The sequence below is a fragment of the Pelmatolapia mariae genome, linkage group LG7 (genome assembly GCF_036321145.2).
Source record: "Pelmatolapia mariae isolate MD_Pm_ZW linkage group LG7, Pm_UMD_F_2, whole genome shotgun sequence".
In the NCBI taxonomy this organism is placed as follows: Eukaryota; Metazoa; Chordata; class Actinopteri; order Cichliformes; family Cichlidae; genus Pelmatolapia; species Pelmatolapia mariae.
The window spans coordinates 5,443,512-5,463,219 of NC_086233.1; the positions used below are offsets into that span (position 1 = coordinate 5,443,512).

At 40.1% G+C, this 19,708-nt stretch overlaps 1 protein-coding gene across 3 annotated transcripts; it reads right to left on the reverse strand.

Annotated features, from left to right (window-relative positions):
• Positions 1–554: 554 nt before the first annotated feature.
• Positions 555–18,151, reverse strand: cdk10 (cyclin dependent kinase 10). 3 transcript variants are annotated; one of them, XM_063477648.1, is made up of 15 exons: positions 17,960–18,151; positions 16,112–16,342; positions 14,176–14,405; positions 13,041–13,113; positions 12,874–12,945; positions 12,627–12,729; positions 11,071–11,152; positions 10,814–10,881; positions 9,340–9,392; positions 4,939–5,008; positions 4,689–4,748; positions 4,166–4,289; positions 3,630–3,769; positions 3,434–3,486; positions 555–3,337 (listed from the first exon to the last, which is right to left on the reverse strand). In XM_063477648.1, the coding sequence occupies exons 2-15, from the start codon at positions 16,125–16,127 to the stop codon at positions 3,243–3,245; spliced, it is 1,239 nt and encodes a 412-aa protein (XP_063333718.1). In that variant the 5' UTR covers positions 16,128–16,342; positions 17,960–18,151; the 3' UTR covers positions 555–3,242. The 3 variants fall into 3 exon arrangements, with proteins under 3 accessions (XP_063333718.1, XP_063333719.1, XP_063333720.1); XM_063477649.1 differs by having other exon boundaries at positions 14,176–14,438; XM_063477650.1 differs by lacking the exon at positions 14,176–14,405.
• Positions 18,152–19,708: the final 1,557 nt, after the last annotated feature.

The window sequence follows — 19,708 nt, forward strand, 5'->3', positions numbered from 1 at the left end:
CATGTTTTTTTATGCTTATGCATTTCACGTATTTGGAATTTAACACTTCCACCACCATCACACAGTTAAGTGCACACCAATAAGAGTTTCCACAAAACCCGAGATCTCAAATATTTAGAAACTGAATTTGTCAAAGTGAAGCCTGAGAGGAGTTCACCACAATTAAAAGACTACGCAAACAAAACGTTCAACAATATACACTCACCAGACACTTTATTAGGTACACTCTCCGTGTACTGGGTTGGATCACCTTTTGCTTTCTTCAGAGATTTAGGCCCATATTGAAATGACGGCATCACACTGCATTCATGATGCAAATCTCCTGTTTGCTGTATTGAATTGAGATCTTGTGACTTTGGAGGGCATTTGAGTACAGTGAAGTCATCATGTTGATTGAACCAGTTTGAAGTGATCTGAGCTTTGTGACATGGGTTAGACTGCTGGAAGGAGTTGCAAACAGGTTCTTAACAGATCTGCCTGCAGCCCCATCCTGTCACACATTTCAAAGAATTTGCAGCATGATGAAACAAAAAAAAAATACAAGAAGTCGAGCAGTCAGTTTTCTGATTTTATTTAAATTTACACAGTCAACTTTGAGGCCACTGTTCATTTACTGCAGTCATTTAAGCTGATCCTTCTAAGGAAAATCTTCAAGATTTTGATAAAAACTCTTTCCTTTTACATTTACATCAATCTCACGTCTATACAGCAAATGTCAAGCTATAATCACAAGACTGGAAAGACCTAGAGCAACCACCTCATTAGCTAAAAGTAGCTTGGAAATGAAGTCCAGTCCTAATCAGCTCCATACAACAAACATCATATGCACTGACAAATTTCATGAAGCAAAACACTGTCTTAATGGCTCAGTCACACTAGATTAAAAATAGTGCAGAATTTTTTCACAAGACTAGGAACCTCTGGATAACCACTTTCGATTGCAGTGGTTGCATGGATTGCCTTGTGGGAGGCAACCTATGCAATCTGTGTATGTAGATGATTCACCATTTCCACCAGTTTGCTGCAGTTTATTATTGATGTTTTATTGCCATCTTGACGTATGAAGTCGCTTTGAAGACGCGACTGACTGCGAGTGGTTACCATCTTGGTCGCAATCTTTGAAGCAACTTTTGAAATAGTTGCAAGTTCACTGTGTACGGTTGTGCGGTGGTCTCCAGCCCACTGTTTTCCTTGGTGTGACTCAGGGCTGATCAGGTAACTTGGCAGTCTATTTTCTTTTTACTTCATCAGCCACTATTACCAACCAACCATCACCAGAGTCCTGTATCACAGCTAAATTACAGCTAGCTAGCTAACCATATCTTACTTGTCAGTATAGTCCAACTATAATTCATATAAGTGGAAATGCTATTTGACTAGCTTTACAATTTATTCCACAGCTTAAGTGATTGATGTATAATGTTAAATGGCACCAAGTATGTAATAGCACAAAGCAGCCTACATGGGGTAAACTTTGTGCTTATTGCACATACTAAGACAAGCAGTACAGTTGCTACATCATATCACAGTTTTGGCCCTGCTGGCCCGTGCTGCGTGCTAACACAGAGCTCCTTAATGTCTATCAAGCAAAATCAAGCATTCAATATTTTACTCAAGGACACTTGGACACTGTCTGACAGCTGTGAGGATCAAACCTGAGATCTTCTTTATTGTGCATCAAAGACTTTAAAGGCAGATATTCTTAAATTAATCCTAAATTCATCAACAAGAATAACATGGAGGCTATAAAGCTGTAGACAGCACTCAAGCAAAGACCCCAAAGCTCCTGGTCACAGAGCTGCAGAGATAATTATAACAGCACATCCACAGAGACTGATGTGTAATGTGTCAGGGTGTACACTATAGCACTACATTCACTGCTGGAAAAAAAAAGGAAAGCGAGGCCTCATGCTTAATCACATAATTACAAGAAAAGGTCACCACTATCTGAGAAGACAGAAGTGTTACACAGTCACAACATGCAGCTCCTTGGTTTGATAGAGTGAGGGATATTATTGATGTCAGTGAGCAAAAGGACATTATTATAACAAGACAGTTTTTGCCCATCACAGGACCATTGCTGTCTGTGAGCATATATAAAATAGTGGCTAATACTGTATGGATTATTTTGTCATTTTTAGATAGTGTTCTCATATTCATGAGATCAGAATGGATTAAATGGCTATTCTGTCATCCTTATTTTTATATTTTTATACACTGTTGCTGTTCCAGATGTTTATTAAACTTTATTAAATTCAAATTAAACATTGTCAAAGTTTTAAATAAGAATATGCCAAAAGCTCAGGCTTCAAGCTGCTCTCAACAGGGACATTTATGATGTCAGAGAGGAACTATCCCCAATATGTTCGTCTAAGGCACAGCCGGCTTTTCAGACCGTCTGTTAATGAAGGAAAAGCCAATCAGAAGACAGCTGCCTTAACTCTTTCCCTCTTGGTTGCCTACTAGGGGTAAACACTTGTTTTTCTTTTCTGAACTCAGTGCTTTCTGTCATATTTTAAGGGCTGGGTGTGAATCAGAAGTTAATGAGGGTGATCGCCACCTATATAGCTTACTAAGGCTACTCACACCACATCTTATATTATATATATTGAGGTGTCATTAACGGTACAGAGGAGGTTGTCAAATGTTTTTACAGGTGAAAGAGTTAAAAGGCAGAGGAATTAAAACAGCTTGTTTCTGATAGAGGATGAACTGAGAGGATACACAAGGATGATTTTGAACTGTGAACCATGCAAAGCTACTCTAGAAACAAAAAAATAAATTAGGCTAAAACGTCCACTTTAAAGAGAAATTTATTTTAGTAATTAAATTATTTTTTAAATTTTTTATTTAACTTTAATCAAAGCTTTTCTTGTAACCATGAGAGTAGAATTTGCAAATATGAAGTCTCTTCTCGTAACTGTAGCATCTTATTTGCCGTTGGAAACAGTAACTCAGACACAAAATATAAAATGGGCCCGTTTCTCTTTCTTTGATGAATGTGCTGTGCTCTCAGACCACACCGTTGGATCCACACAGCAGGTTGTACTTCCAGCCTTTTCTTGACTGCTTGCTGTGTTCCTTTTTTTTAACAGTCCAGCAATAAGTTTGTCTGACTTTGTTTCACTACAGCTGTGCTGAAGCTGATTCTGGTTTGGACTAGCTCAAAGCTCCACAGTAAAAGCTCTTCATGAGTGTGGCCATTTTCCCACCAGAGGTGTGCCTGTAAGTCCAGTGTTTCTTCACACTTTACTCCTCTTCGAGTGGCTCTCTGCTGGAGGAGCCGCTCGCTTGTTGCGATGGTGAGGGAATGTTGGCATCAGCTCTGGTTCGCAGGCTGGAAAGAGAAGCACAGAGACACAGAGAATGACTCACGGCAGGTCGGAGGACAGACAGACGTCAGCTTGTGCATATCTGGAATCTTTATACTCACGTAGAGGTTTCTCTTTGAAGTACGAACTCTCCAAGCAATCTTTAGCAGTAGCTCTGAGAATCAGGAAAAATACAAGAAGTTAGTGACACCTCATATGCAAATTCATGCGACTCCTTCATTTTCCCCACAAAAAAAGCTTAGCTTTATCAGAGCTGTAGTCTAGATTCCAGCCAGAAACCAGTAGAGCTAAAAGTACCTGCGCTGGGGGTTGTACATGAAGAGCAGGTTAAGCAGTCTGTGTCCAGCATCAGACAGCCAGGTGAATTTGTTCTTCAGGTTGTTGTACGGCTGCTTCCTCAGGCTGTACTGACCGATGAGGGGAAGCTGAGAGAAACCCTGCCACACACACAACAGATCTCATTTCTCAGCTCTGTGCAGACTGCAACCTATTATAGACTAAATGAATAACTGATGACTTGTATCAATGTCACATGTCTAGCTATTAGAGTATTAGATGGAAAGTGAACAGTCTGTTCTTGTAGTTGGAGGCAGAAGAAGGAAAGACCTGAGTGACTTTACCAAGGACCAGACACTGAGACAGTAAGGCTTTTGAGTTGTGCCAATCATCGGCTGCTTTTACCTTGTTTTCCCTTAATGGGTTTAATGTTGCTGAACTTGTTGATGGCATACAAAAAAGTAGAAATATATCAGTTTAAGACTGCTTTAGCAATAAAAGCTAAATGCATCCAATTCAATAGTTTAACATCAGACAGTGTGAAAGCCGAGTCTTACCGGCCAGATGTTTTCATTGGGTGTTCCCAGCAGCTGAACGATCAGGTCGACCTGCTGGATCTCAGAGGTTCCAGGCAGCAGAGGTTTGTGGGCTAGCAGCTCAGCCAGGATACAGCCCACTGCCCTGTAAAGGAAACATCACGTCTGGCTTTAATTTCCTGACGGATCCTCATGGGATATGAGAGGCCTTTTTCCTTTGGCACAGAATTTATTAACTTAGGACAATTATACATATCATATTCTGTTTAATTTTGTTTCAGCTACTGGCAGACCACGTTTTTTAGTATGAGGGTAAACAAACCTTCAACAAAAATAAGCACAGCTTCCATAAAGAGAGTGCTTTGATAGTACAGCTGTAATTACTATCCTATAATTAAAGTTTCCTAAAGAGATTATGAGAAGAACGCAGTGTAGGTAGAGTGGTTAAAAGCTGGTTATTAGATGCTTTTTCTCGCCATTAAAACCACCTTCCTTGTGCAGTATACTGATCCTAAGCGTATAGATTTCACATGTATTTCCTCACCACATGTCCAGAGCCGTAGTCTGAGTCTTCGTCCCTAGGAGGAGCTCTGGTGCTCTATACCTGCACGAAGGAGAGCATATCAGGATAGCGGCCCGAGGTAATGGAGCTAATAAGGGAGGATTATTGTGAGGGGATTACAAGGGAGTTTCCACTGAGGCTGCACTAGCACAGCAGCACAAGGGTTATATGCAGGGCACAACACCCACACAGAATACCTCAAATGAGTTAGACTAACTGGGTAAACACTCACCACAGCGTAACTACTCGTGGTGTCATGGGTTGCTGAGGAATGCCGTACATCCGGGCCAGACCGAAATCAGCTGTGTGCAGAAAATAACGAGTACTGATCAGTTCAACATCAAGTAATCTGATTTTATCTGATTTCAATTTGTTTTTAATGGGTAATCAAAGGCAGAATGTCTAAATATCACTTCTCCAGATTTCAGTGGGATTAAACAGCAGAAAACTGCACAATGTTAGGGAGGCAGTTTTAATGTTGTGTCTGAGAGTCCAACTCCCATCAGGAACAAGTCTGACTTATTGCCGGCTATGCGAGCCAAGCTATGGCAACGGTTGTATAACGGTTGTGTCGTAGCAATAGGCCAGACACCCCATACTTCTGAAGCACCTCCCACAGGACACTCCGAGGGACACAGTCGAATGCCTTCTCCAAGTCCATAAAACAGATGTAGACTGGTTGGGCAAACTCCCATGCCCCCTCAAGTATCCTTGAATTCAATTCAATTCAATTCAATTTTATTTATATAGCGCCAAATCACAACAAAAGTCGCCTCAAGGCGCTTTATATTGTACAGTAGATAGCACAATAATAAATACAGAGAAAAACCCAACAATCATATCATATGACCCCCTATGAGCAAGCACTTTGGCGACAGTGGGAAGGAAAAACTCCCTTTTAACAGGAAGAAACCTCCAACAGAACCAGGCTCAGGGAGGGGCGGCCATCTGCTGCGACCGGTTGGGGTGAAAGAAGGAAAACAGGATGAAAGACATGCTGTGGAAGAGAGACAGAGATTAATAACAGATATGATTCGATGCAGAGAGGTCTATTAACACATAGTGAGTGAGAAGGTGACTGGAAAGGAAAAACTCAATGCATCATGGGAATCCCCGGCAGCCTACGTCTATTGCAGCATAACTAAGGGAGGATTCAGGGTCACCTGGTCCAGCCCTAACTATATGCTTTACCAAAAAGGAAAGTTTTAAGCCTAACCTTGAAAGTAGAGATAGTGTCTGTCTCCTGAATCCAAACTGGAAGCTGGTTCCACAGAAGAGGGGCCTGAAAACTGAAGGCTCTCCCTCCCATTCTACTTTTAAATACTCTAGGAACAACAAGTAAGCCTGCAGAGCGAGAGCGAAGTGCTCTAATAGGGTGATATGGTACTACAAGGTCATTAAGATAAGATGGGGCCTGATTATTTAAGACCTTGTATGTGAGGAGCAGGATTTTGAATTCAATTCTGGATTTAACAGGAAGCCAATGAAGGGAAGCCAAAACAGGAGAAATATGCTCTCTCTTTCTAGTCCCTGTCAGTACTCTTGCTGCAGCATTTTGGATTAACTGAAGACTTTTCAGGGAGTTTTTAGGACATCCTGATAATAATGAGTTACAGTAGTCCAGCCTGGAAGTAATGAAGGCATGAACTAGTTTTTCAGCATCACTCTGAGACAGGATATTTCTAATTTTAGAGATGTTGCGCAAATGGAAGAAAGCAGTCTTACATATTTGTTTAATATGTGCGTTGAAGGACATGTCCTGGTCAAAAATGACTCCAAGGTTCCTCACAGCATTACTGGAGGCCAAGGTAATGCCATCCAGAGTAAGGATCTGCTTAGATACCATATTTCTAAGATTTTCAGGGCCGAGTACAATAACCTCAGTTTTATCTGAATTAAGAAGCAGGAAGTTAGCGGCCATCCAGGTCTTTATGTCTTTAAGACATTCCTGCAGTTTAACTAATTGGTGTGTGTTACCTGGCTTCATGGATAGATAGAGCTGCGTATCATCTGCATAGCAGTGAAAATTTATGCTATGTCTTCTAATGATGCTACCTAGGGGAAGCATGTATAATGTAAATAGAATTGGTCCTAGCACTGAACCCTGTGGAACTCCATAATTAACCTCAGCATGTGAAGAAGACTCTCCATTTACTTGAACAAATTGGAGTCTATTAGATAGATATGATACAAACCACTGCAGTGCAGTACCTGTAATACCTACAGCATGTTCTAATCGCTCTAATAGGATATTATGGTCGACAGTATCAAACGCTGCACTGAGGTCTAGCAGGACAAGCACAGAGATGAGTCCACTGTCAGAGGCCATAAGAAGATCATTTGTAACCTTCACTAAAGCTGTTTCTGTGCTGTGATGAGCTCTGAAACCTGACTGAAACTCTTCAAATAAGCCATTCCTCTGCAGATGATCTGTTAGCTGTTTGACAACTACTCTTTCAAGGATTTTTGATATGAAAGGAAGGTTGGAGATTGGCCTATAATTAGCTAAGACAGCTGGGTCTAGAGATTGCTTTTTAAGTAAGGGTTTAACTACAGCCACCTTGAAGGCCTGTGGTACATAGCCAATTATTAGAGATAGATTGATCATATTTAAGATTGAAGAATTAATTAATGGCAGGACTTCTTTGAGCAGTTTTGTAGGAATGGGGTCTAAAAGACACGTTGATGGTTTGGAGGAAGTAATTATTGAAGTTAACTCAGAAAGATCGATTGGAGAAAAAGAGTCTAACTTAACATCAATGGTACTAAAAGTAGCTGTAGACGATATTACATCTGTGGGATGATTATTGGTAATTTTTTCTCTAATGATAAAAATTTTATTTCTGAAGAAGTTCATGAAGTCATTACTAGTTAACGTTAAAGGGATTGTTGGCTCAGTAGAGCTCTGACTTTTTGTCAGCCTGGCTACAGTGCTGAAGAGAAACCTGGGGTTGTTCTTATTTTCTTCAATCAGTGACGAATAGTAAGATGTTCTGGCTTTGCGGAGGGCTTTCTTATAAAGCAGCAAACTATTTCTCCAGGCTAAATGATGATCCTCTAAATTTGTGACACGCCATTTCCTCTCCAGCTTACGAGTTATCTGCTTTAGGCTACGTGTTTGAGAATTATACCACGGAGTCAGGTACTTCTGATTTGAGACCTTAGTTTTCACTGGAGCTACAGTATCCAGAGTCGTACGTAGTGAGGAGGTAAAATTATTAACAAGATAATCGACCTCTGAGAGGATAAAGAGCTGGTCCAGTGTTTCACGACTGGGACGGAAACCTCATTGTTCCTCCTGTATCCGAGGCTCGACTAACGGATGGACTCTCCATTCCAGCACCCTGGTATAGATTTTCCTGGGGAGACTGAGGAGTGTGATCCCCCTATAGTTGGAGCACACACTCCGGTCTCTCTTCTTGAAGATGGGGACCACCACCCCGATCTGCTAATCTAAAGGGTAATGCCCATGATTTCCACAAAACATTATAGAGGCGTGTCAACCAAGACAGCCCTACAACATCCAGAGTCTTCAGGAACTCAGGGCGAACCTCATCCACCCCAGAGGCCCTGCCACCAAGGAGTCCGGAGATAGACGAGTCATCCCCCTCATCCCCAGACTCTGTTTCCTCTACGGAAGACCTGTCAGTGGGATTAAGGAGGTTCTCAAAGTATTCCTGACAATACCTGACAAGGTCCTCAGTTGAAGTCAGCAGCACTCCACCTGCACTATACACAGTGCAGGTGGAGCACCGCTTTCCCCTCCTGAGTCACTTGACGTTTTGCTAGAATCTCTTTTGGCAGTCCGTAAGCCATTTCAGGTTTGTTTATTTATTTAGTATGTATTTATAGTACCAAATCACACCAGAAGTTCCCTCAAGGGACTTATTATTATACGGTAAAGAAACCTGCAATAATACAATATTTAGATAATGTCTATATTAGAAAAATGTTTTCTGCCATCAGTTCATTAATCAACAGTCAAAACTTTGTTGTCTAGTAAAATTTAGTAAAATTCAGATAAATAAAATAATCTGACATTTGAGTCGGTAAATACACTTAGAGGCCACTTTTTTAAGTACACCTTGCTATTACTGGGTTGGACCCCCTATTTCCCTTCAGAGCTGACATAAATCTAGCTCTGTGATGGAACTAGAATTAATTCCTTAATTCTAGTTCTCTTCTTCATTCTCTGTAAACTCCACAGATGGTTGTGTGGGAAATTCCCAGTAGATCATCAGTTTCTGAAAAATACCCAGACCAGCCTGGCACCAACAACAATACATCATTAAAATTGTCTTTCTTCCCAATTATGGTGCCTGATTTTAACTCAGCAGGCCATCTTAAACTTGTCTACATGATTTAAAAAACACCTGTTATTACAGTTTTCCTTAAAACTGACAATGAAAAAAGTGTGTGTGCGTGTGTGTGTGTGTGTGTTTCTTTTTTAAATCATGGTGGCAACAACACTGATAGATAAAAAAAAACAAAAAAACCAAACACTTCAGCCATTACTGTCACAGCGTGGCAGGTCAAAGTTCAGCAGTGGCAGGGTTTGGGAGGCATGTCAGTAGGAGTATAAGGTGATTACAGTAAAAGCTGCAGAAGAGATATGATAATAGAGGTGACTCACCAATCTTTACGCAGCCTTTGTCTGTCATCAGCAGATTAGACACCTTCAGGTCTCTAATAACAAGATTAGAGGAAGATAATTATGCAGCACAGCTCTGCTCTAACTCGTCCTGCAGCAGGAGCATGTCTTTTCTCTTGGGAGATTTGTTCAGGCTTAGTCAAGCTGAATGGAGAGAGTCAGTAAATGGCTTCTTGCCTTTCACCTCAGACTATGATCCGAACACTCTAACTCTGGTAAAGGAAGACTCACATTCATTCTGACTTCAAGGAGCAGGCTCATCTCAGCTGTGGGAAACTTAAAGACTGTTTTCTTATAGCTATTTTTCACTTGTCTTTAGCATCAATTCATTTAAATTTCGTCAGCAACAGTCATCCCAACAAAATCTATATTGTAAGGTTAAGACCCTACGATATTAGTCAGTGTGAGTGTAAGCACTTAGTGACAGCAAGGAGGAAGAGTTCCCTTTAACAGGAAGAGACTTCTAGCAGAACGACGCACAGGGAAGGGCAGCCAATGACTGTTTGAAGTGAGCGTTTTTAATGGAGCTGCATGTGCATATGAATGGGCACTATTTTCACCCAGGAAGCTCCTGAAAACAAGGTCTGTGTGACATCTGACTGTAGACACGACTTCAGGCAGAGCATCGCCAGTCTATAGGGAAAAGTAGCTGACATTTAAAGAGCTAGCTATGTAGCTCAAGCATTCAGCATCTAACACAGTCAGGATGATCAAGGACTGTGGGCTCATTTGCTTGTGGCAGGAGGTGGCTCCTCAATGCCTCACCTTCCTCCCACCACTTAGCAATTTTTACCCCTTAACACTTATTTCCACTAGTGGGGACTAACAGCTGTGTGTGCAACTATATACAGTAGGAAAGCTGACAATCAGGCACTCAGTTCAATCTGAACACAAAAAAATCATGCAAACATTTTATCATTTTAATTTATACTTGCTTATAAACTATTGAAAAAATGCCCACAAGTCTTCGGACATTAGCCAAACACTGTATATAAAAGACAGACACGGCCACAGTGACACCACCGATTTTGAAGGTGCAATGTTATTGTTCTAGCTGTCACAATGCTCTACAGCGAAGTGAGTGAGTGCTAGGATGTAACGAAATGCTAGCTAGCTTGGTTAGGAACCATAAAATTTACAGGTACAACAAAAATGTTACATTCTCTGATCTCATTTACAAAACCCCAAAACTTGTTGGTTGATCTAAACCTCGTAGCAAACCAGATTATTTGTCAGATAATTGTGCTAAAATACTCTAAAAGGCACCAACAGCACAAACACAGCCCAGTGGACAGAAGGGGAACTGCAGTCATTGGCAGTTCTGCATTAGAGTAATCTTAAGTGTAAATCCACTGCTTTACACTTAAGATTATTTAATTAAACTGCCAAATTTTAAACAATTATGATAATAACAAATTAAAACTTCAGCTGGTCCTCGTAATGGTGTGAGACCAACCTGTGAATAATGAAGTTGTGGTGGAGATACTCCAAACCTCTAAGCAACTGGAGAACGATGCACTTAACCTGGAACACAACAAAACAGAAGAAAAAAAATAATGGAACAACTGGTTGCATCAGCTTCTACTGTACATGAATATGGAGGCCATGTAAATAGCAAAACATCCATTTATACACTCACATGCAGACACAAGAAAAGAATAGCAATCACTTTAGGTAGAAATGAACTTGCAGGAATGTATGAGTTTGATTTACCTGCGCCTCTGAGAATGGCGTCTGCATGTTTTCCAGCAGACTGGCCAGATCTTGTTCACAGTAACTCATCACCAGAAATAGGCTGAAAAGATCCAAAAAGATTAAGAAAGTTTATGTTAGACAGTAAAACAATTCTGTTAAATCCAATTTTATTTATACAGCGCCAAATCACAACCACAGTCGATTCAGGCGACTAAGGTCACAAAAGCTGGGGAAACAAACAATGAGGATAATTCCCCTTATCTATATTATACCGGCTACACGTCAGTTTAACCACCTGAGCTTAAGTCTAACTTTTAGTTAAATCAGTGGCATCTTTCAGACATGAGTCTTCCGTTTTCAGGGACCTGATACAAAGTGGACATAAACTCAAACTGGCAATCTTGTACCAATGTCGTAGACCCTACAAAAACCTTTCAACAAGCAGACTTTTAGGATGAAATAGAAAGCAATGTGCTGGACGCACAACCTGATGAGGAGAAAGGTTTCTTTGGACTGCTGGTTTGTGTGTGTGACCACAGTCCAGCAGCTTTCTATACCACCGCTCTGAAGTACGAAGCAGGATTTGGTAATCAGCAAGTTAACATCAGATTTAACCCTGGGTGTTCATTTATACTAAGGTGGTTTCCTTCATACCTGGTTACACTGCCATGGTAACTTATTCTGCAAGATCTTCACATACAAAACTAGAGCCTACCGACAATCTCTTTTCGTCACCATCTTAGAGAGCTAGACTTTTTTGCAAAATAATAAAGGTGTCCAAAGTGTTTAGAGACTGTCTAATGTTTTTGTCTTTCCTTGAAGAGCAACAATAAGAAAAACAGACCATTCACAAGAAAATGTATTACTCATTTTTATTCTTTTAGACTTTTTTAAAGCAATTTTGTTATTTTTTATAAGCCTTAACACAGAAAGAAAATCCCAAAACAGGCAACTAAGTCTTGTGCTTGATAAAATTATATTAAATTTGTAAGTAAAGCTTCTTACTGGTTTTAACTCATTTAACACTGTCAGGGTTGACACAGAATCTATAAAGTGACACAGTTAATGAATCCTGCGTAACTAAGTCCTAATGGTCACTCAAAGCAATTTCCCCTGGAAGCCAGATTCACACATTAATATAATGATTTTTCTGTCACACCCACTCACAGCCCTTCCTGAGTGGGTCCTGGGTATTTCCATCTCTTTCTGGTGTTATCTTTGTTTGTAAGATAGTTCATTCTGCTGCCAGCAGACATGTCCATGTTTGTTATTCGTCACATGCCACGACACTATTCCCTTTCATGTGACTGTGAAAATGAGAAACATTGAATTCATCAGCTTAGCCTCATTAAAAAAGTCAGAGTAAGTGAAACATGAATTTTTTTTTAATTGCTGGCTATGCTGAACTGGTTTGGCACCACAGGGCCCAGGCATAGTTAAGAATACGAGTAAAGAGCAGCTGATGCAACTGGCCCCAAAGGCCACACATTGCAAGATCAACAGAAGCAACAATAAGACTAGTATCAGATCATCTATATACTAAAGCATTTATTGTGAGTGTGTCCGTGCAGTACCTTTCTAGCTGAGTGCCGACAACCACCTCTTTCAGCTCCACTATGTTGGGATGTCTCAGCCTCAGCAGCAGTGTGATCTCTCTGAGGCTGCTGATGGGGACCCCTGACAGATGAGGAACAGATATCACCGATCTTTCAGTTGATGGTGGTGCAAAAATTAGATTTTTTAAAATTTACATCTAGTTGTATGAATAAAGCTCTCGATCAGAGATACGCATAAAAAAAATAAAGCACGCGATGGTCTCACCATCTTTCTCTGCGTCCATTCGCACCTTTTTCAGTGCAACAATCTCATCTGACTTGGTGTCGCGGGCACGGTCTGCAGTGAGAAAAGGGAATTGATTATTTACAGAGCATGTCACATGGACAAACTGAAGTGTTAGTCCTCAGTATTTCCTCTGCTGTCTAACTTACACACAATGCCGTATGTTCCTTCTCCTATTCGGTTGAGTTTCTCAAACTCTCTGACACTTCTGCAGCTCCCAAACTGAGAGAGAAAAACAAGATAAAGAAACTGTGACTCAGTGAACACTTCACAGCCTTCAGTACTGTCAAAAGAAGCAGTTTTTATCAGGTTTGCCAAATTAAATTCATGAAACGGTTAAATGGATTGGCACTTCTCTACTCTGTCTTTGTGCTTTCTTGCTACAAGCCTCATTCAGCCATTCACCTAACCATTCATTCACACATTCACACTCTGATGAATGCATCGGGAGCAACTGAGGTTCAGTATTTTGCCCAAGGATATTTCTACAACCATTCATGAAGTGTGAAAATCTTTTGGATTTAATGATGCTAAACTAAAATGATTAACAAGAGACAAGTCAAGGGAGCTCTCACTGACTATCAAACCACACTGAGTCAACAAGAAGAACTGACTTTCAGGGCACTTTACCATTATCTATATGGGATAGGACGAAAAACAAAACAAAAACCCCACAAATTAACTAAAAGCCAACAGGGATTAGACGGCCATTCTTGGAAGTCTTGTGATCACTTTTTCAATCAGACTCGAGCTCCTAAAAAGGTATCCTGGATGCCGGGGGAATCACTGGAGGAGGTGGATTTGGGTGCTTGAGCTTGGAGGCTTATATGCCATTTGAACCAAGTAATGAGATTGGCTGCTGCTGGAGACAAACGAGGCAACAAAGTGCGCAGACTTCACCTTTAAAGGCGCCTCGCTAATTAATCAATTACGTCTATGCAAAGTGCACACACAAGCGGTTTATTTACCGATAAAGTCTAGGTGGGGAGCATGCCAAACTTCGTTTATAATCAGCCGTTTTAAATAAGGAGTAACTGCAAGTACAGCAGTTAGCGTTTAGTTAGCATTATTCAGTTTCAGGGCTAAAGTATCGTAAATACTGACTGAAAGAAAGCTCTACAGCGAACTTTATTATTTTAAATGCATGCCGGATTTTTTAACAGAAGAGCTAGACTTGTAAAATTGTGTCAGTTGGTATTCTGTATGTAAAATATCGTGGCTGATGGCAGAGTATAACAACCACAGTCATGAACGGACCCACACGGAAGGAGCTCGTTCTCTTACCCTGTAATTTTGAGGCACTGTGAAAGTTTTATTGTCCTTAAGAGACTTCAGCTTTATGGGGTCCGGTTCGTCCTCTCCAGCCGCGTCCATTGTTTTATTTAAATGCAGTTTTTGGACTAAAATAAGTCCCGAAGAGAGCACATCTACAAACAGCAGCACCTCATTCAGCCGCCATTGAGGTTTGTTTTGGTAACGGGAGGACAACCAACAGCTTTCCCGGAGTTTGTGACCTGTCAATTCCGGAAAAATTCATATTTGGAAAACTGTAAAACAAGGGGGAAAATGAAATAATTGACATTTAAAGAAAAACAGGCCACATACAGCCATCAAGAAACGTACAAAATACTAGTGAATTAAATATGCTATTTATCACATTTCTATTTCTGTAAACTCAACATTTTGCTAAATGTTACTTTGATAAAGCGGCAATACTATCTGATGATTGCCTTTTATTATAATATATAGTTTTAAAACTATATTTTATATTAAAAAATATCTACATTGAAATATGTTTTATATAGAAAACTGACTGAATGCTGTATTTCAGGACATTGAACAATGCCGAAAATAGGCCTTTGGAGGTCGACTACACTTTATGACTGGACAACATACAGAGGTCTTAGTAAACATTTATTTCTGGCTGCAGAACATTTAACCTTTTATTTTAAAAACTATATTATTTTTTGTGGTGGATGCCCAGAAATGTTTTATACATACAGGTAAAAACAATTGATTAATAAATATTTTGGGATGTGAATGAATGAATTATAAATTATTACAGAATAAACAGATTAACTCTCCTTCACAACAACAGTGTCACAAGATGAGGATGGGGAACCCATGGACACACAATCTAATATCATCATGTTGATATTGTTCCTGGATCAATAAAGCTAATGTTGGCCCATGTTCAATATTGCAGGTGACCAATCATATTGTAGTGATGTCATATTTTTACGTTGTGGAAACACAATCACACCACACACCAATCCGTAACCCTAACCCTATCAGATAGACCAAGCCCAGACACCCTGCAGAGGAAGATAATTTCCTCCACAGGTTAAAAATAAGCCTATTGTATGCAGTAAACTTTGAACTGTTGGGAGTTTCCAGTCCCTGGCCAGTTGCGTGTGTTTGTAGTAATCCAATCTTCTCAAGCTTGGCATGAGTAGCAGATTCCAAGATATCCTGGCCTTTAGTCCTTTGTCTAGGTCAAGACTTTTTCCACTTTCAATTAACAAACCAACTGTGTCTTTTTCCATTACACACTGTACTGTAAATACCCATATCTCTACTTCTACAACAAGATAACCCAGAAGTGCATCAGCACTTCTGGTAATAAATAAGGAGCTCATAAAATCAGTTCCCTTTTGAGTCCAGTCTGTTGTAGATTGATAATAATAATAGTAATAGAACACTGTAAAACTCGCACAAAGGACAGTGGACTAAAGTCACCCTCTTTTGTCATTAATCTAATTACTGGATATGTTCACCTGACTGAATGTGACCACTACAAGCAACCAGAGAATAAGCTGCAAACACAAAATGCCCATAAAATCAGAGTGCAACAAAAGAGCTGCAAAGAGTCTCAAAACGACTGTGAAGCATCAAAATATTAACCAAAGAGCTACAAAATTGCTGCAATGGGAGGATACAAATGACTTAAAAGAGACAACAAATTTGTACAAAGAGATACAAAATGGCTCAACATAGGTCAAACATGCACTAAACCATCTCTTGCCCTCACAATTCTTCAAATAAGCACATTATTATAAGAAGTAAAAGTAAGTTGGGCTAGTGTAAAAGATTTGCAGGAAAAATGATAAGCTCAATACTGTTCAGCTGCTCTCACACGCACACCAGTGTCATGATTCAGTTTCAGGGTGATTCTTCATCACACTCAGCAAATAATCAGTCATCTCTCCTTCCAGTTTACCTCTTGTGATAGACATTTGGAGTTACTGTCTGGTTGGTAGTTTCTTCCCCACTACGAAGGGTGCAGACCCAGGCCGCTGCTCTTTGATGGCATCGGCTATCGTGATTTTGGATGGCGTGGCGTAGATGTCGTCCCGTGATGGAGCTGTGATGAGTATGATGGGCGTTCGCTGCGAGGAGTCAGGCGATTCTGTCTCAGTGTTTGGTTTTAAACTGGGGGGGCTCTCTGAAACTGGTAGGTAGAAAACCATTAACTTAGTCTCCTACCCTCGTAAATGCTCAAGTGAAGTGAGAGAATATTACTATAAAGCCTGGTAAACAGTCAGTAACAGTTTACGTTTAAGTGATGCTTGTTTGCAATGTCTCCAAAGAGGCCCATTTAAGTCATATTTTTAGTCCTTGTCTTTGGATTTAAAGATGTCCAGATATTTCCAGGAGCTTCAGGAGTAGCTGATTTAGGTCTGTTTTCTTTGAAATGACAATTGCAGTAATTACAAATTTGTTATGCAGTCGAATTTTGTTTTTATTGGACATCCAAGTGAAACCTTTAAAGATAAAACATCATTATTGGCTGTCATTGGCCTGCTACCAGTCATACCTGGTAATGACCTGCTGCCTAGGGGATATCCAGTGTGTTTGTTTGTACATATACACTTACGCTAATAGCACCTTTTAAATTGGATTGTAATTATGGTACTTAGAGTTGGGTCTATGCCAGCAATTAAATTCAGTTGTATTAATATCTGTCATGGTCCTGAGTCTGATGACTCAGTGTTTTGTGTTTCTTTATATTATTCTGTGTTCTTGTTTATTCTGTTATGTCTTTGGGTTCGGTTGCCATTCGCTAGGGTTTTGTTTTGTGCCTGCCTGCTCCCACTTCTCTGTGTTCCCTCTGTCTGTCCATGGTGTCACTGTGTCTGCTTGTGAGTCTGTCTGTTTAGTTCAGTGTCTTGTCTGGTTCTCTGTGTCTGTTAGTTTCCTGTTTTATTCTGAAGGTCCTTGTCTTATGTGAGTGTGTTCAGTTTACGTTTCCCCTGCCTCGTCAGTTGTGATTTCTCCCAGGTGTGTTTCCCTCCTGTCTCCCATCCCCTGATTACTGCTGTGTGTATTTAAGCCCTGTGTGTTCTCCTGCTGGTTGCTGGTTTGTCTGCGTTATTTCGTGTTTTCTGGTCTGCGTTTCTCCCTTCGTCATCCTGTGAATTCTCCCTGCAAGTTACCCTCACTTGTGTTCAGGTTTTGTTGTTTAAGTTTTAGTTTTCCCAGTTTAGGTTTTACTCAGTTTTTTTTTCGCACGTTCCTTAAATAAAGCTTCCTCACCTCAGTTGTGCCGCATCTTGGGTCCTTTAATAATTCCATACGGCTCACCTCGCGAACCGTGACAATATCGCTCCAAATCAAAACAATAGTCACCTTAAGGTGCTAAAGATCATACAAATATAACTCACAGGAACCACAATTAAAGCTACTGATGATCATCAACAAATATGTGGTACAGAAAACCTTTGTCTCAACTCTTCTTTAACAATCTGTACATACAGTCTTGTTAGATTAATCGAAGTACAAATACTTGAGCCACCTGCCGCTGTTTGTGTTTATTTGAAAAGTTTTTTGAACTGGATGTTTTTTAACACTTCAGATTAGATCAAAGCGGATGTCTTATAACTGTTTCTTTCAGTCAACCTGTCATAACTAAACTGTTATCACAGTTATCATAGACTTCTGACCACTGCACACAAAGACAGGTGATTTCACATTAAATACTACTGTCTACACATTCATCATACATTTGGAAAACATGGCTCCATAAACTTATCAGTCCTAATGCTGATGAGATGATCATGTCCCTTACCTGAATCTTGCCTCTGACTTGCTCCAGACCCCATCAGTCTTCATTCAGCTGAGGCACTGTTCGTCTACATCCACAGACATGATGCTTACAATTTAGTGAGTCTACACAAAAGCACATAAAGCACTAAAGCGTAATTACGTAGAGTCTGCACCCATGAGGCTTTGCTAATCAGCTTCTTTTCTTCTCCGTCATTCCCTCTGTCTGGTTGAGTGACACTAATCCTTTGCACCGGCTCAGAGCAGCAGTAAGGAGGGCTGGATTTAAAGGGAGCACAGGATAAGGCTTATAAACTCTTATTTAAATTATAATAAACAATGACAAAATTGTGCATTTAATTTATGCTGTTATGAACAAGCCAGTACTAGCACTTTGATAAAAAAAAAACACTCAACAAGAAAATGGAAGATGCTGCTTTGATCCATTTTTTTTCTGCTAGTTTATGGCAACACCAGCTTTGTACGACAACCTTTTAGCTTGAAATTCTTTATTATTATTATCATTTTTATATGTTGAACTATAGTGCTGCTATACTACTTTTGATCAAGATGTATTGTGCACTATCATGGCTCTACTATCTTTATTTATTTATTGTATACAGTAGATTACACAAGAAGGAGAGCAGGTGGGAAATGGGCTCTTCCAAGGACAGACTCAAACCCAGACCTTTGCTGTGGCCTTTGGATACACGCCTTCTTAACCCAGCACCCCACTTTCCCTTTCTGAACCAAACAGGAAAATAATGTGGACATCGACATTGGATGTGTTGTGCTAGAATCTACTGTATTAAATATTACTGTGAAGCCGCTAATGGACCAGGAGAAGACAGCCCAATTATGCTATTAGCGTAGACCAAGATGGACATGATTGGTTTCTAAAGCCCTTTTTTTAAAGCCTCAAGTCGGGCATTTCTGCTGTTGCCATGTTTGTTACAAAAAACCCACATAAAACGAAGAAGGGCGAGTCTGACAGGCAACTTATTAACCAATCACTGTGTGTTTTCAAACCACAGATAAGCCTATATTTGGAAACATGGTAAGACCAAGACTAACAAAACGGTCTTAAGTTTTTATCCACAACAGCCAAAATGACTGCATGACATCATAAATTCAGCAGGAAAATGTTTACAGAGGTCAAGACTGAAACCTGTTTTTTCGTAGATTTCTATATACTCGGAAGACGTTTTGCAGACTGCAAGTATCGCCATCTGGTGGCCTGCAGATAGAGGTTTTTAGGCATTTCTGTATTGGCTTAATTTTGTCTTGGAGGCTACCTCCATGTTTTGAGTGAATCTTCCAATCAATACATTGATGCGATAAAAGGATATAAACAAATCAAGCCAGTAAGATTTTGAAAATACTGGCAGCCATCCTCGTAGCCATCAATACCTATGGTATTGATTCCAAAATCCAACTTTGCCTTGGTTCGATTTATCGCATTCAGAAAGCTTGACCTCTGACCTTGAGGTCAAGGTCGCCGGGATTGAACCTCGTCCAAGGTTTTTAGTAGATGACTTTGAAACTCCTACATCGTTTTGTTCTTGAGTTATTGCATTCGCAAACTTGGGTGATGACAATACACCATCAGCCTATTATGCCTGAGAGGTAAAAATTAATGTTATTGGCTATAATGTTTTTAAGTCTTAAACCATAGGCAAATTTAATTTGCTTTTCATTAACATCTAAAGGACTGTTAGCCTCCTTGAGCTTAATTTTCCATTGTCTTAAGATCTTTTTAAGGGCCTGTGGAAAA